The sequence below is a fragment of the Vipera ursinii genome, assembly GCF_947247035.1.
Source record: "Vipera ursinii genome assembly, chromosome: 6".
Taxonomy (NCBI): Eukaryota; Metazoa; Chordata; class Lepidosauria; order Squamata; family Viperidae; genus Vipera; species Vipera ursinii.
This window is the reverse complement of record NC_139515.1, coordinates 73,137,528-73,155,164: the sequence shown is the minus strand read 5'-3', so window position 1 is coordinate 73,155,164 and position 17,637 is coordinate 73,137,528. Positions and strand designations below refer to the sequence as shown.

Sequence of the window (17,637 nt, the reverse complement as noted above, 5' to 3'; positions counted from 1 at the left end):
TTAAAAATACTTTAATTTTTGTCATTCACATTTCATTTTGCCCCTCCTTTGATATACTTTCTTTAATGATTCTATTCCACCACCATCGTGTCCCACGATGAGTTGCCCTGCAGCAAGTTATCCTAGAATCACCAGGGAGAGAGGAGAGTATAAACATGAAGTTAGCTTGGAGTCACTGTGCCATCATGAAAGGGCTAAGACCAACCCAATTCCACCCCCAAGTTCCTGGATCATTATCTATTTGTTCCCAGGGAAGGTTGTCGGTCTCGGGAAATTTCTGTATCACTAGGCAGAACATAATAAAATAGTTACTCTAGATGTGTTGAGTCTGGTTGTTCGTGCCTGACTTTTTCCTCTCTGAGTTTATTACAGAAGAGGATCAGTTGAAATGCTGCTGTGTTTTGTTGTCACAATTGATTTTACTCTGTTGTGTGCAGTACTTTACATCCAGGAATAATTGATTTATAAATCTCTTATGTGTTTCTGGTTGTATGGAGCAGATTTGTTGGCTTGTAGATAATTTTGTTTGGGACAACTTCATGTGTTGGAATGATCTAGTACTGCAGAATGGCCCACAGCTGAATTAAAGTCCTTAATCTTTGTTGGTGGCATGGGGGTAGCAATAGTAGCTACCACCACTGTAAAGTCTTTATTAGCTTCTTTTCTGCAGTTATACAGTCTGCCTAACTATGCCTTGGTGGAGCAGTGGGCTAATGCCTCGTTAAGTAACACCAGCTGCCTGCAATTAGTGCAGGTTCGCATCCCACCAGGCTCAAGGTTGACTCAGCCTTCCATCCTTCCGAGGTAGGTAAAATGAGGACCCAGATTGTTGGGGGCAATTAAGCTGACTGTAATAATGCCGCTTGGGGTGTGTGTGAAAGCCCTAATAAGCAGGCATATACATAGAATGAAGGCTATTGCTAAGCTTGTAAGCCGCCCTGAGTCTTCGGAGAAGGGCGGGATATAAATGGAATTAAAATAAATAAATAAAATAAATATGGAAACTGCAGCTTTTGGAGATCCATTTGGTTGGTAGCCATGACATCTACAACCCTTTTGCCTAATTTGATAAATCTGATAAAAGGAGGTTTGGAGCTTCTCTATTCTCATTAAATGTTGGATTGATAAAGCATATTTAACCTGCAATTGTTCCCTAATGTTGGCAATGTTAAATGTTTGCTGACATATTCTGTAGTTGATATTTAATGTGGCATTAGAAGTAGATAGTGTTTCTAGATGGAAAAAGAATCAAATAGTGCACATCATCAGACCAGTCTTTAAGTATATATATATTTCTTGCATAAGCCTATATCTGTAATAGATGTAGTAGTAGATGTAGTAGTATCTAGTAGTAGATGTAGCAGCAATTGCTGGCAGGCCATACGCTAAATAGTAAATAATGTAGTCATTGTAATTTCCCTGTTCTAAATCTCTTTTGGAAGACATTACATCTCCCTGTCTTTCTAGCCAGATTGTATGAAATCATGTAGGGAGCAAGTTGAAACTGGGCCTAAAGAGCTTTGAAATTGGATGAATTATTTTTGAATAGGCCATATAGGTAGTCCTAGTTTTGTTGTTGTTGTTAGCTGCAAAGTCATGTCCGACCCATCGCGACCCTATGGAAAACATTCCTCCAGGCCTTCCTGTCCTCTACCATCTTCTGGAGTCCATTTAAGCTCACGCCTACTGCTTCAGTGACTCCATCCAGCCACCTCATTCTCTGTTGTCCCCTTCTTCTATTGCCCTCAATCTTTCTCAGCATTAGGCTCTTCTCCAGTGAGTCCTTCCTTCTCATTAGGTGGCCAAAGTATTTGAGTTTCTACTTCAGGATCTGGCTGTCAGGACCCATCTCAATCCACATCTTAAGAAATAAGAACTCTTGGATGCAAGTTAGTCGAAAAAGGAAATGTTTACTAGGATGGAATCGATTGTGGCAATACAAGACGGGGTCTAACAGAGTTACATTTCAATCCTATGTAAATCATTCCCATTTCAACCCCCTCCCCTCATCAATTTGGTCAGGCTCCCATCATTTACTTAGGTGTCAGGCCCTTCCGTGGGAAAGGGAACTCTCCTTGTGTTTATTGTTATTGCTTCTTCCTTTTCAGTTGTAAATGAAGATGCGATCCAGATCTCTCTCTCCCCCTCTCTCCCCCACATCAAACGCTTCCCTGGTGTTTGAAGATAGCCTATTTCAATCTAAGTAACCATCCTCTCCCCTCCCCTCGGAGAGATGGCAGAATCCCCAGAATAAACACAATATTCTACCTATACATTTATGAAATGTGATATAAATGGATTCTGACACTGGCCTTCTAAAGAGCAGTCAGGGTTGATCTCCTCTAGGACTGACTGGTTTGATCGCCTTGCAGTCCAAGGGACTCGCAGGAGTCTTCTCCAGCACCATAGTTCAAAGGCCTCAATTCTTTGGCGCTCAGCCTTTTTTATGGTCCAGCTTTCACTGCCATACATTGCAACTGGGAAGACCATAGCCTTGACTATACGCACTTTTGTTGACAGGGTGATGTCTCTGCTTTTTAGTGTGCTGTCTAGATTTGCCATGGCTTTCCTCCCCAGGAGCAAGTGTCTTTTAACTTCTTGGCTACAGTGCCCATCTGCAGTGATCTTGGAGCCCAGGAAAATAAAATCTGTCACTACCTCCATTTCTTCCCCATCTATTTGCCAGGAATTGAGAGGGCCGGATGCCATGATCTTGGTTTTCTTAATGTTAAGTGTCAACCCAATTTTTGCACTCTCCTTCTTCACCCGCAACAAGAGGCTCTTTAGTTCTTCTTCACTTTCTGCCATTAGAGTGGTATCATCTGCATATCTTAGGTTGTTGATATTTCTTCCAGCAATCTTAATTCCAACTTTTGATTCATCTAGCCCTGCCTTTCTCATGATCTGCTCTGCATATAAGTTAAATAGGCAGGGCGACAGTATACAGCCTTGCCGGACTCATTTCCCAATTTTGAACTAATCAGTGGTTCCGTGTCCAGTTCTCACTGTTGCTTCTTGGCCCACATATAGGTTTCTCAAGAGACAAATAAGATGGTCTGGTACGCCCATCTCTTTAAGAACTTGCCACAGTTTGTTATGATCCACACAATCAAAGGCTTTAGCATAGTCAATGAAGCAGAAGTAGATGTTTTTCTGGAACTCTCTAGCTTTCTCCATGATCCAATGTATGTTGGCAATTTGATCTCTAGTTCCTCTGCCTCTTCGAAATCCTGCCTGTACTTCTGGTAGTTCTCGATCTACATACTGCTGGAGTCTAGCTTGTAGGATTTTAAGGATAACTTTACTAGCATGAGAAATGAGTGCAATGGTGCGATAGTTTGAACATTCTTTGGCACTGCCTTTCTTTGGAATTGGAATGTAAACTGATCTTTTCCAATCTTGTGGCCACTGTTGAGTTTTTCAAATTTGCTGGCAAATTGAGTGTAGCACTTTTACTGCACTGTCTTTTAAGATTTTGAATAGCTCAGCTGGAATACTGTCACCTCCACTAGCTTTGTTGTTGCTTAGCTTTTGTAAGGCCCACTTCACTTCACATTTTAGGATGTCTGGCTCGAGGTCAGTGACCACCTCATTGTGGTTATCAGGGACATTAAGCTCATTCTTGTATGGTGCTTCTGTGTAATTTTGCCACCTCTTCTTAATCTCTTCTGCCTCTGTTAGGTCCCTGCCATTTTGGTCCTTTATTATGCCTTTATTTTTGCCTTTATTTTTGCATTAAATGTTCCCTTCATCTCTCCAATTTTCTTGAAAAGATCTCTGGTCCTCCCTATTCTATTGTTTTCTTCTATTTCTTTGCACTGTTCATTTAAGAAGGCATTCTTATCTCTTCTAGCTATTCTCTGGAATTCTGCATTCAATTGGGCATATCTTTCTTTTTCTCCCTTGCCTTTCGCTTCCCTCCTTTCCTCAGCTATTTGCAAAGCTTCCTCAGACAGCCATTGTGCTTTCTTGCATTTCCTTTTCTTTGGGATGGTTTGGTTGCTACCTGTTGTACAGTATTGTGAACCTCTGTCCATAGTTCTTCAGGCACTCTGTCTATCAGATCTAATTCCTTAAATCTATTTGTCACCTCTACTGTATATTCAACAGGGATATGATTTAATTCATACCTGAGTGGCCTAGTGCTTTTCCCTACTCTTCAGTTTAAGCCTAAACTTTGCAATGAGAAGCTCATGGTCTGAGCCACAGTCAGCTCCTGATCTTGTTTTTACTGACTGTATAGAGGTTCTCCATCTTTGGCTGCAGAGCATATAGTCAATCTGATTTCTGTGCTGACCGTCTGGTGATGTCCATGTGTAGAGCCGTCTCTTGGGTTGTTGGAAAAGAGTATTCTCTTGACAAAATTCTATCAGCCTGTGCCCTGCTTCATTTTGTACTCCAAGGCCAAACTTGCCTGTTATTCCGGTTATCTTTTGGCTTCCTACTTTAGCATTCCAATCCCCCATGATGATAAGGACATCATTTTTTGACGTTAGTTGTATAAGGTGCTGTAGGGCTTCATAGAACCGGTCAATTTCATCCTCTTCAGCACTGGTGGTTGGGGCATAGACTTGGACTACTGTGATATTGAATGGTTTGCTTTGGATTTGAACTGAGATCTTTCTGTCATTTTGAGGATTGTATCCCAGTATTGCTTTTCCTACTCTTTTATTGACTATGAAGGCTACTCCATTTCTTCTGAGGGATTCTTGCCCGCAGTAGTATGCCTGATGGTCATCTGAATTAAATTCACCCATTCCTGTCCATTTTAATTCGCTGATACCTAAGATGTCGATGTTCAGCCTTGTCATCTCTTGTTTGACCATGTCCAGCTTGCCTTGATTCATGGATCTTACATTCCAGGTTCCTATGGAGAAAAAATCTTTACAGCATCGGACTTTCCTTTCACCACCAGACACATCCACAGCTGAGCATCCTTTCGGCTTTGGCCCAGTCGCTTCATTCTTTCTGGCACTACTAGTACTAGCCCTCTGCTCTTCCCCAGTAGCATATTGGACGCCTTCCGACCTGAGGGGCTCATCTTCCAGAGTCATATCGTTTTTCCTTTTGGTACTGTCCATAGGGTTTTCATGGCAAAGATACTGGAGTGGTTTGCCATTTCCTTCTCCAGTGGATGACGTTTTGTCAGAACTCTCTGCTACGACCTTTCCATCTTGGGTGGCCCTGCATGGCACAGCTCATAGCTTCATTGAATTCCACAAGCCCCTTCGCCACGACAAGGCAGTAATCCATGAAGGGGAGTCCTAGTTTAGTAACCACAATTAGGACCAGCAACTTGGTTGTTAAACAAAGTGGTTGTTAGTTGAAACCATGACTGGGCTTACAATCTTTTTTTTCAGCTTTCCTTTCTTTTATAGACCTGTCAAGGTTATTAATATACAGACTGGTCATAAAGTTAGCTTTCTTCATCACTACTGTAACTGCAAATGGTTGCTAAATGAGGCTGTCATTACACAAAGATTCTGTATTACATTTTATATTTTTGAACATTTGACACAAGAAAACTAACATCTGATAAGATGCTTCCTCTTTGATTATATGCTGCTTTATAGAGCTTTAATATGCAACACCTTAGATAAGAGAAAATTATTGACCATTGAGAGATGTAAGAAAAATTACGGTGTCATTTCTAGAAAGCAAAGTTGGGATGCTGAGAATGAGTTGGTTAAATTCATATTCAGTAACTATCTTATTGATTTCTGGATAATAATGAAAATAACTTGGGTTCATGGTCTTTTGGGTGGATTATTGGTAGAATGAACAACTAAGCGCTAGATTGCAAGTACATCTTTGTCTTTTTAGATATCTAGGATGTAAAAAAATAGGCCAAAACACACCCACAAGACATATTAGTGTATGCAAGTTAGTAATAAGAGTAGGCATTGCTCTCTATTGAATTGTTCTTTCACTGAATTAATAAATCTACCTTTATATACGTAATCTAAGAAGCATCCTTCAGCAGGACATAATGTTGACCGATATAATGTTAACTTCTAAACGATTAGAACATCAGTTATGGATCTATAATAATGAAAAAAACCTGCCTTGAATATTTTGTAAACGAACTCTTGGCACTTTGACTTGAAGACTATTAGTGTGGTACTTCAAAAGATTTTGAGGGCATCACACTGAAGAAGACAACTTTTAAAGTCACTGCTTTAAATAGCACTGGTGCGTGAAATTCCTACGAATATGAAAAGTAGTGTTGCTTTTTCTTTGCAGTGCCTCCAAAGCCATTACATCTGCAGAATTCACAGTCATCCATTACCCACCAAACCCCTAAGTCTAAAGCTTTGTATACCACGAAGCCAAGAATGGAGGAAATTACACCTATCTCTTCTTGTGTCTCGAAAGAAAAATCTAGTAAAGTGTCTGATCTCATCAGTCATTTTGAAGGAGGCAGGTAAACACATTTCATTTTATTCAAAGATTGCAGATTGAAATGAGCATATGTGATGATAATAAATGAAGAGGAAAAACATGTTCCATTTTTTATGGCGAGTACAGACAGTTGCTATGGTTGATCTATGAAATTGCACAATTTGAATGATGATGCATTATTGATTGGACTGGATCAATTTTAGCTGGAAATGAAAACGAATATTCTCATGACACAGGAGTGTGTGTGCATATATACAATGATCAGAACTTAAGGAGAGATAATAACTGATTTCTTTTTAAAGCTGCCTTGAGTTGGGATTAATTTTAGGGAGTGGAAAATGAGTAAATGTAAGAAATAGAGAGGATCACCCAAATTTCTTTCTTTTTATAACCGCCTACATTTCCTCTCTTACTCATTATCACATCTCTTTTTACTTTCTCTCCCCCTCAATGTGCAGCAGGCTGGGACAGACTTCACTTGGATAGAAATCTGAATTAATTGCTATTAGTAGACTTATGCAATGAGGATGAGGGTCAAATTAGGTCCCGGCCCACTCATGATTTCTAACCTGGGCTTAGGTCTGTGTTCATGCAGACTTTTGACAGCAAAAATATGAAAAGCTCAGTTAATTTTAGTAATGTTACCAAATTAGTATAATATTGCTGCAAATCTCCTTTTTTCCTGTTAACATTTTCCGTACTGTATAAGGCAAAGCCATGATTATTCACTTAAAAAAACTTGGGCTTTTGTTTGAGGTTTTAGAATTTGTTATCCTTTATTTTTCAAGAGTTGTCTTACCTGTTTTAAACATTAAGCTAATACAGGTAGGCCTCAACTTAAACAACCAAAATTTATGTTGCTAAGTGAGACATTTGTTAAGTGAGTTTTGCCCCATTTTATGACTTTTCTTGCCACATTGGTTAATTGAATCACTGCAGTTGTTAAATTAGTAACATTGTGGTTAAGTAAATCTGGCTTCCCCATTGACTTTGTTTGCCAGAAGTTTACAAAAGGGGACCACACGACCCTGGGACAGTTGTTAAGCATCCAAATATAAATCACATGACCCTAGGGATGCTGCAACCTCATAAGTATGAAAAATGGTCATAAGTCACTTTCAGTTGTAACTTTGAATGGTCACTAAATGAACTGTTATAAGTTGAGGAGTTTCTGTATTGCTTGTTTGCATTCACCCATTCCATCCCAACAGATTGCTTACATCCATGCTTTTCTCTTAAATCATGACAGAAGTTCACCATTGTTCCTCTTATTCATTCTGGAATATAATGTTTTCTTTTGTCCAGTTCAGGGAAAAGCATCTGGTCATAATGAGATTCGTACTTCAAAAAGCATATTTAATATTATCATTTAAAAGTAGCAGAATTCCATGATTACTGTGTTTGTCTTTCTTTGTTCCTTTTCAAACTTAGAAGGCTTACCTGTGCCTTTTCTAAGGAGAAACATCCTCTTGATCGCAGTGCAAAAAGAAGTTGGATAAAATCTTTCCCTTGACAAGAATAGGTTGCTCCAAATAAATACTTCAGAATTAATTTACAAACATCAGATGGCCTTTGACTAAAGTGACTTTCTTGATATCCTAAAAGTGGACAAAGTCTTGGTAGCAAATGGTCCAGCTCTTTCTTGTAATATCCCCGCTTCTTCTTGACTGAAGCCACCTGCTGCTTATATTATCTAGATTTAGCATCTCTCTTTTAGTTGCCAACTTATTATAGAAAGACATTATGTAGGTTCTATATAATTTAGTTAAATGTTTTATAGGAAGTTACATTGAATGATAAAACATTAGACATCTATACATAAATCTTCTGGGACCTCCATATTGGTTAGCTTCATTCCAGAACAAAAATTTGTTGTCTTTTCATTCTAGAATTTTTTCCCTTGGTTTGTGGGTCTTATCTGCTGAGTGACCTAAGATGCAGGTGACTGGGAAATAGAAGATAAGGAGTCCTTATGCAAATGAGCTGGCAGTTGCAGTTTAACCATTTTTAATAAAGGTAATAAAAGGGCACCATTGCAATAGAGAGTTGTGGGATGATTGAACTCCATATCTGGAGTCTGGTGAAGTAAATTAGTCCAGTGGTTGGGTTCCATAAAAATTATCCTAGGGAGAAGCAAAGATAGAGGGTGCACATGGTAGAGGAATATCTTGCAGGAGGAAATGGTTGCTTTGAGGAAAGTGATAAATACTTTGCACTGATAAATTGGTGTGTTCCAGAAAGAGGCACCACTAAATAAAACCAACACCATCTCAACTTAGTCCTCACTGCATTTTGGGTGATGAATAAATCAGCATGCTTCACTAAAGTTAAAATAGGGCTTTGAACATAACAGTCTTGCTGTCCGAGCTGTTGCGATTTCTTTAAATCTTTTGTTCTATCTAGTTATCTGCAAAGATAGATGACTATTGTGGGGTTGTGCTGCTGAGAGAAGAGTAGAAGCGAGAGAGAGAGACTGCTGTTGCCTGGCAGATTGTATGAGAGAGCTAGAATGGAAACCAATTGCTTTTATCTCCTGTCTTTTTCATAGTGAGCAAAATTAAGGAGGATTAAGCCAAAATCACAACTCAGCTCATACATCATGCTAAATTTTTGGTTCGGTTTTGGTATTACACCTGGACTGAAAAATATCTAGATTAGATATTAGAAGGCAGCAAAAAAATTAGAATTTTCTCCAGGTTCCCCCCCCCCTTTGCATGGTCATCATGATTTTTGCAATGCAGATATGGTAGCCCTAATTTTGGCTCAGCATGTCTGAACTTAACATGTGGATTATAAACAATGGCTTAGTACACTCTATGAAGTTAGCCAGAAAAAAACACATCATAGTCCAAACATAGCCATGTTGTTAAAACAATGATTATGTGGTTTCCCCCTTATTATGGAAATGCCCTTAAAAGCCACAGTGGTGCCACACTGTCTTTAGGAAGATGGAAAAGGTAGGTTTTTGCTGGTATCTGGGATCCGAGGGTTTTATAATTGTTGTTTTTCCCCTTGTTTTATTTTGGAATTTTATGGGGTTGTTTCATGGATTTTTAAATGTCCAAGTCTGGTGGTTGAGGATACGATATAAATCATGGTTGTCCAACCTTTTGGCTTGCTTGGCCACATTGAGTGAAGAGGAAATGTCTTGGGCTGTATAATATATTAACTATATAATGTAGTTAATATGTAAAAATAACAAATGAACAAATTCCATTACTTTTTAATATTTTTATTATCTTGTGGGCTCTATTACTAACTGTCCAGGGCCACATGTAGCCCATGAGCTGTGGATTGGATACGCCTAATATAGATATTGTAATAAAAGAATAAATAAGTTGGAATTTGTAATCCATAAATCATGGCTTTTTGCAAAATAGACCATAGTTTGAGCAATTTGAGAATTACACAAATAATAATCATAATCTGTTTTACCATTATTGATTGATATAGCTGCAGAAAATAGTGCTGGTTTAAATGAACAAGTAGCTCGACTCTGTGTAAGAGTTCCCTATATTTGTTTGTATGCTTACAATGTTCCGTGGTGTATTTCAGATAAAAATCCAACATAAAGAATATTATATTTGGGGGAAAGAATTAAAATATATAAAATTTGTGCTAGTAGTGTGTGAACTGAATAGCTTCATTTAACATCAATATTAGTATTTTTTTTAATAGGCAAAGCGCTTGTACGTAAGTGTGCACATTGTGAAATGTATGAAAAAGTAGAAATAAAATACCCAGATTGCATTTTTCTGATTTCTTTTTCTATGTAAAAGTAGTGTAATTATTAGTCATCTTGTTTGCCATTTATGCTATTTGTTATGGTGATGGAACTGTGTATTGACTAGAACAAGAATCTTGCATAAATTTGCAATTTAGTTGTTGCCCGATGCTTTCCAGAAATTTGGGGAACATTAGGTCTGGAACGTTACTGCAAAGATCTTAGATGAGTAAATATTATACCTCTTCTTAGAAAAGCAATTGTTGATGGGGGGGACATTATTTTTAAGAAAAACTTATGTTCATTTATTTTTTATTAGATTAATAAACTCCTTTTGATCAAGAGCTCAAACTAATCTACGCAGGACTCCCCTATTTTATTTTACAAGCAATGTGTTTCATAGGAGAGAGAACAAGATTCTCCCTCCCCCCCCCCAGTTTCAATATGATATTTCTGCCTTTCTATTAAACACATGTGAAAATTAACTTTTGGTTTTCTTTAATCTACCGCTGGAAAAGCAGAAAATCGTGCCACTTTAGTGACCTTGGAATATTTGTGTCCCATGAATTGGTGCTTGGTTAAAAGCACCACATCTTAGAAGAAAACATTTAACACAAGGTAGAGGCAAGATATATATAAAAGCTAAAAAGAAACAAGCCACTGTGATAAAAATCTCTTGCTGAACTGCTCTCCTATTGACCATAGTCTGAGCGCTAACTATTTTCACCATTTTTTATTATACCCCCCTTCTCTGCCTATTAAATCTCTCTCTGCTATTTGATCTGTCGAAGTTTTTTTATTTTTATTTTTATATTATTATTATTATTATTATTATTATTATTATTATTATTATTATTATTATTATTATTATTATTATTATTATTATTAAAATCCCATTTATATCCCGCCCTTCTCCGAAGACTCAGGGCGGCTTACAATCTAAGCACAAATCAATGTGCTTAGCAATAGCCTTCATTCTATGTATATGCCTGCTTATTAGGGCTTTTGCCCCCCCCCCCAAGCAACATTATTACAAAGTCAGCTTAATTGCCCCCAACAATCTGGGTCCTCATTTTACCTACCTCGGAAGGATGGAAGGCTGAGTCAACCTTGAGCCTGGTGGGATGCGAACCTGCACTAATTGCAGGCAGCTGGTGTTACTTAAGGAGGCATTAGCCCACTGCTCCACCAAGGCTCTCCACCAAGTATGGCATTCATTATTCTTGCCTTCCACCACAGAGTCATCCTGCTTTTCCTCTTCCTTTGTTCTTTCTCCCTCTCAGCCTCTTCATCACCACCAGTGTTATTGTCATCATCATCACCACCTCATATCTTCAGTTGCTTAGGCTCTTTTCATTATTACTTAATTCCATTTTGGACACTGCCTGACACTCCCTGATTCTAATCTACCGTAGACTATTCGCAAACAATAATGTAAAAACCAATAGGAAACAACAAATAAAGTGTAATCTGAGCACATTAAACAAACAGAAAACAAAATTAAAAACACACTGAACAAGGGGCCCATTGGTTTCACCTCAGGCCTTGGGAATACAAATAGGTCTTCAAAAACAGGTCTTTATGGAACATCAGTGGGATAGAAGTCACACCATTTCAGGAGGGAATCTCATTCCAGAGGGCAAGAGGCACAACACCAGCTAATCCTGACACAGGAAGTCTTTCTTCAACACCATAAATATCTTCAGGTGGTTCAATACCTCTACCCGCAAGCAAAATATTTAAGTTAGGATATGCTTCTAATGTTGTTTTCCAGAGATTTCTTTTTTCTTCTTTTTGCTCCTTAGGTCAAGAAAGTTTTCAAGTATTAAAAAGTAGCAAGTTTTATATAGCAGGAGTAGCCAGAAGATCCAAGCCAGACCTCTTTCATTAATAATAGCAGGGTCTCAATCCTTTCTCCAATCTCCAGCAAAAAAGGAGGAATGTATGTATGTATGTATGTATGTATGTATGTATGTATGTATAGACACATAGATAATAGACAGAGAGGCAGGCAGATAACCTGCAGAGAAGGCCAGGCCTGCAAGTAAACACAAAACAGGTTTTCCTCACATTCATCTAATTACAATCTCAGTCTTGTCTCCTTATTAATCTTTAATAAGATTACTTTTATGAGTGAATCTCTATCTCACAGTGGCCTCTTCTACTGTGCGTGGTTGTTTGCTTACAGATGTTTCATTACCTAACTAGGTAACTTCATCAGTGCAACTGAGTATGGCGTTTGCTTCCTTGTTTATATACAACAGCTTGCTCTGTCAGTTTTGGAGAGGTGTGTTTTTCTCCCGGATGGTTCCTTGATTAGTGTATTGTTTTAGTTTTTAATACTAATTTTGCATATATACATCAGGATTCAGTATCCTGTATTTTATTCTTTTTAGCACATCCTTTTCCAATGAGCTGAAGAAAGACTCTTCTGTTTTAAATGTTGGTAAAACTCAAGGAAAGTATGGACCAGTGCCATTACCTCAGCCAAAATTCCTCACCCAGCATCCCCTACATGAGCAGGGAAACAGTAGAGATTGGTCTCAGGATGTACAGAATCACACAGCCAATGGCATAATAGCACAGAATCAGTGGGACTGCCAAGACAAGGGGCCTGCCTACCGTGCCTGCAGAAACATTCAAAATGACTGTGATGCAGTTGATAGCAGTTTGGTAAATGGAGAAAGAGGGAATACTAGTACGGACTCATTGCCAACCACAGCAGCTTGCAAGGGGCAGAAGATCAAGAGCTGGGCTTCAAGTGCAAATTCATTTCCATCTGTAAAAGAAGCTGGAGAGATGATTGCCAATAAGGAAGAGAAGCGGGTTGAGCAAGGCAGTCAGCGAGACCCTAACCCAGAGACAAAGGTAAGAAGTCTGGATTAGACAAAAAAGTGATTTTCACATTAATACGATAACAGTGTTTTGTAAAGAAGCTTCTGATCATCGCAACCATTTTGGTTCCACATATTCTTAGATTTGTAGAAACCTGATACGACTTTTTATTAGATTGCATTGGAGAGCCTTTTGAAATGAAGAGCCTTTCCTTTACAGAGTTCTTTTTTCACCAACCACTAGTTCAAAGTTCAAAGTTGCTGTGGTGCTGAAAAGAGAGACTTACAACTGGTTTTTGAAGTGGCATCGCAGAGTCACATGATTCTGATTTGAGCCCTTTGACAATTGGCACACATTTATGACAGTCACAGCCTCCCCGTCACGTAACCGCCTTTTATTTTACTATTTATTTTATTTTACTATTTATTTTATTTTATTTTACTATTTATTTTATTTTATTTTACTATTTATTTTATTATTTCTTATTTTATTATTTTATTATGTTTGTATCTTTGTACAGTTTTAATTTTTTATGACTGTAAGAGTTACCCTGAGATAAGACGGGCAGCCAATACATTTTTTTAAAAAAATAAAATAAAATAAAAAAATAAAATTTGTGACCTTCATAGTCAGCTTTTGACAAGAAAAACTCAGTGGGGAAACCACCAGGAGGTTGCAAGTTATGGTCATGTGATGTTGCGTTTAACAACGCATGGTGATTTGCTTAATGACTGCAGCTGGAACTATTGTAAGTCACCTGATATTTCACTTAAGGACCACGCTGCTTATCAACAGAGTTGTCATTCCCAAATGCAGTCAGTAAGTGAGCGCTATCTACATTTCACGGTGTAAGTCTAGGTATTGGGGCCTTTCCAGAATGTAGCGCTACTTCTGGATCATCACCACACCTTTGTACTGACATCTTCTTGGGACACTCAGTTTTCCATTTTTCAAGATACTGAACTCTGCCGCCTTTGAAGCAAGCAGCATCCTGAATTGGCTGAGGCTCTCCCCAGTGCCTGCATCTCCACTGATTTCCTTTCCTTTTCTTGTGAATAGACACAAGAAATTCACACAGGCAAATCAAACCCAGGATGCAGTACTTGTTGGCCAGAGGCAATTATTGCCTTCTGATGTAGGTGAGCTAGAGGGAGCAAGTGTCATCTCTGGCTCCACAGTGGCTGCAGTCAATAAAATTGTGTGCCTTTGTGAGAATGGCTCTGAGGGTTTGGGGACAGGTGATAGCTGTGTGAAATTGCCATTTGTTTCTCTGTCTGTGAAGGAGTAGGCTTTCTGTTCAACAGGGCAAGCGCTGTGGGGTAAGTGCCCTTCCTGTGAAACGGAGAAATGATACACTTGGTATCACCATTAATCTAGATATTAAAGCAGCTGTTAAGGAGTAATCCTGGGGGAGTTTGTTATGAAATCCCCTTCTCAATTGGAGATGGCATTCTTGCTCAATTTAAACACACACACACACACACACACACACACACACACACACACGATATCTCTAAAGAGACAGAATGGTTCTTTTGTCTTTCTGAGGGCATTTATATCAATGCCTAATGCTAAGTGCAAACTAACACAGGAAGATGGACCAAATAAATGAATTATTATTTGATAATAATATTCAAGAAAAAGCAATTATTGGGTGCTGATAAACGATATACAAGAAAGTGGTAGTGGATATCTAGAGAAGGGGATGAAAGGTATCAGCTTAGTCTGATCTTCTCACCACCCGAATCCCTGAATTAATGTTTCAGCATACATCCTTTGATGGCAACTAATACATTAGTCCTCAACTTACAACAGTTCACTTAGTGATCATTTGAAGTTAAAATGGCACTGAAAAAATTGGCCTAACCATTTTTCACACTTCTGACCGTTGCAGGATCCCCGTGGCCACAGGATTTACATTCAGATGCTTGACAACTGGTTCATATTTATGGCAGTCTCAGTGTCCCGTGATCACCTTTTGTGACCTTTTCACAAGCAAAGTCAATGGGGAAGCCAGATTCACTTAACAATTATGTTATAACAACTGCAGTGATTTATTTAACAAATGTGGAAGAAAAGGCATAAAATAGGACAAAACTCACTTAATAAATGTCTCATTTAGCAACATAAATTTTGGGTCCACTTGTGGTTGTAAGTCAAGGACTACTTGTACATATCCTGTGAGAGATTTTTTTGACAATTCATTCCATGGTTCAGTTGTAATGGCAGCTATATTTAGGCTAGAAATAAGCTCTTCATGTGGGAATGAACACAACTTGGAAAAATAGCTTCATCAAGTTTGCTATAAAATGGAAAAGACATATAAGGAGAAGTCAGAAAATTGGGGGGGGGGAACTTAACCCCATAAAAATGGTGCATTCTGTAATACAACAAACGAAGCAAGGAATTCATGAATCCATTTATTCCACCCCAATTTCAACTGTAATTTAGTAGCAATTGGCTATGGTTTTTCTTCATGGAATTTAGAATTAGAGTTGTGCCCCAATTTTAATCCTAGCCAGCATTCTTGAGTACATTCCTATTTGGATGCAGTTCAAATACAGTTTTCAATTTGTACTGTAAAGATCAAGTTGGTTTCACAGTGGGGGAAGATCTGCTTTGAAAATAATATGGATGTATAATACTTCGGTCTGCATATCTTGTCCAGTGTGACCAATACTGACTATTTGTTTCATGTATTGGCATTCTAACACAAAATGTGTACTGGCCTAGACACAGTTGTTTAAGGGAATTAGATTACATTCGAAACAAAGATTTTCTTTGGTGGCATAATTTGGCCATTCTTGTGTAAAGACTTTCAGATGGAAAAGAAGATATAATAGAATAATGGATACAGGAGTTGATTGTTTGCTTATTTCATATTATATAAATCTTCTGCTCCACAGCAAGCTTTCATTACACCTTCCTAGCCAGCTTCTGACAAGCAGACTCAATGGAGGAAGCTGGATTTGCTTAATGATAATAATAATAATAAGTTGGAAGGGACCTTGGAGGTCATCTAGTCCAACCCCCTGCTCAGGCAGGAAACCCTATACCATTTCAGGCAAATGGCTGTCCAGTCTCTTCTTAAAAATGTGATTCATTTAATAAGTTCAATGATTTGCTTAATAACCATAAAAAAGTTTTTAAAATTGGGCACAACTCACTTAACAACTGCATTGCTGGAAATTCTGGTCCCAGTTGTGGTCATAAATTGAGGATTATGTGTATATGTTTTTTATATAATTGACTGTTGGCCAGTAACTGCAAAGCTGGCTCAGATACTGTCAAAAGATGGTGGCTCCAGATTTGGTCAGAACAACCTTATACATTTAAAATCTTATTGACAAGACCCAAGGATATCACTTCACATATTACAATTTAAAGTTATATATTTAAGAAAAAGTTCCAACAGCTAAAACCATCTTGGAAAGTAAAAAAAAATGGATAAAGCTTTCATGCAGTGATGTTAGATGTTACTTACGCTACAATATTAGGATTAAACACAGATAAAGTGGTCACAGTTGTTAGTAATGCTTCTGTAATATGAGTTTATCTGAAGTGGAAAGCAAAATAGTAAGCTTTTGTTGAATAAATTGATACCATTCGTTAGTGCTTCTGATGTTACTACTGGCCAAAAAAATCCTAGGCCACATTAAAAAGCATTTATGCTTACTTTTGTTTTAACACAATAAGATAGACCTTGGACTGTTTCTGTGCCATTCTGGTTTTTCATATAGTTTCCTGTGCTCAGTTCAGTTCTGAAAAAAAATCATTGCTTGATGAACACAGTAACTGATTGCAAAAGAAATGGTAGAAATTACATTTTTAAAGCTTTCTTATAAAAATAAAACCACATCTATTTCCAGGAAACAAATGAAGAGAAATGTTACAAAATTGCCAATGAGCTTTTGCACACTGAAAGAGCTTATGTGAGTAGACTTGCTCTTTTGGATCAGGTAAGCATTTTTTCTACCTCCTTATTTTTTGTGTGTGAAGAAATGTTTTAATTTAACGTATAAAAAGAAACACTTTTGCTTGAGTCACATGCAATGCTAATCCATAATATGGTGAAAAACCTGGGCTTAGAATTATGTATGAAATAAGTCATGTACAGGAAGGCTTTTTTTTAATCTGAATCTGTTTTGAAATTAGCTTGGATTAAAACTAAAGCATATTACGTTTGTTTCCTCAAACGTTCCCCAAACATCTGCATATCACTCTTTGAAATATGCTATCATTTCATTCTTCTACCACATCTTCATAAATGTGTTATCTCTTCCCTACATCTTCTACAAGTGTTTTTCCTTTATGTGGATTATTACATTATTATCAGTAGCTTTTGAAGATCAGCACTCAACTCCAGCACTCTATATCCAATAATATAGAACTGCAGGCCTTGTGTCAAAACCTGCCACACCAATGGAATTTGCAGGTCTCCTAATTTAAATAATAATTCATTTTTACTGGAATCTGATGAAATGGCCTAATCATGAGATATCGAAATTACTGCTAAGATATTGGACAATATATAATGATTTCCAAAGATGTTGGTTGTGCATATTTGTAAATTTATACAAGCATATATCCTCAATGATGATAGATTGGGAATTTGTGTTTTAGATTACATCTTGCTGTGCCATTTTTTCTCTATTGGAAAGAGAAGAGTTATCTAA

At 37.8% G+C, this 17,637-nt stretch overlaps 1 protein-coding gene across 2 annotated transcripts in view; it reads left to right on the top strand.

Annotated features, from left to right (window-relative positions):
- FGD4 (FYVE, RhoGEF and PH domain containing 4) overlaps positions 1 to 17,637 on the top strand; it is a 120,730-nt gene that overhangs the window by 74,814 nt on the left and 28,279 nt on the right. For both annotated transcript variants that reach the window (XR_014492782.1, XM_083365162.1), the window contains exons 3-5: positions 6,244 to 6,424; positions 12,523 to 12,994; positions 16,831 to 16,920. Coding sequence is in view for 1 of the 2 variants with exons in the window: in XM_083365162.1 (XP_083221288.1) it covers positions 6,244 to 6,424; positions 12,523 to 12,994; positions 16,831 to 16,920 (743 nt within the window). In the remaining variant the exon portion in view is untranslated. The remainder of the gene's footprint in view (positions 1 to 6,243; positions 6,425 to 12,522; positions 12,995 to 16,830; positions 16,921 to 17,637) is intronic.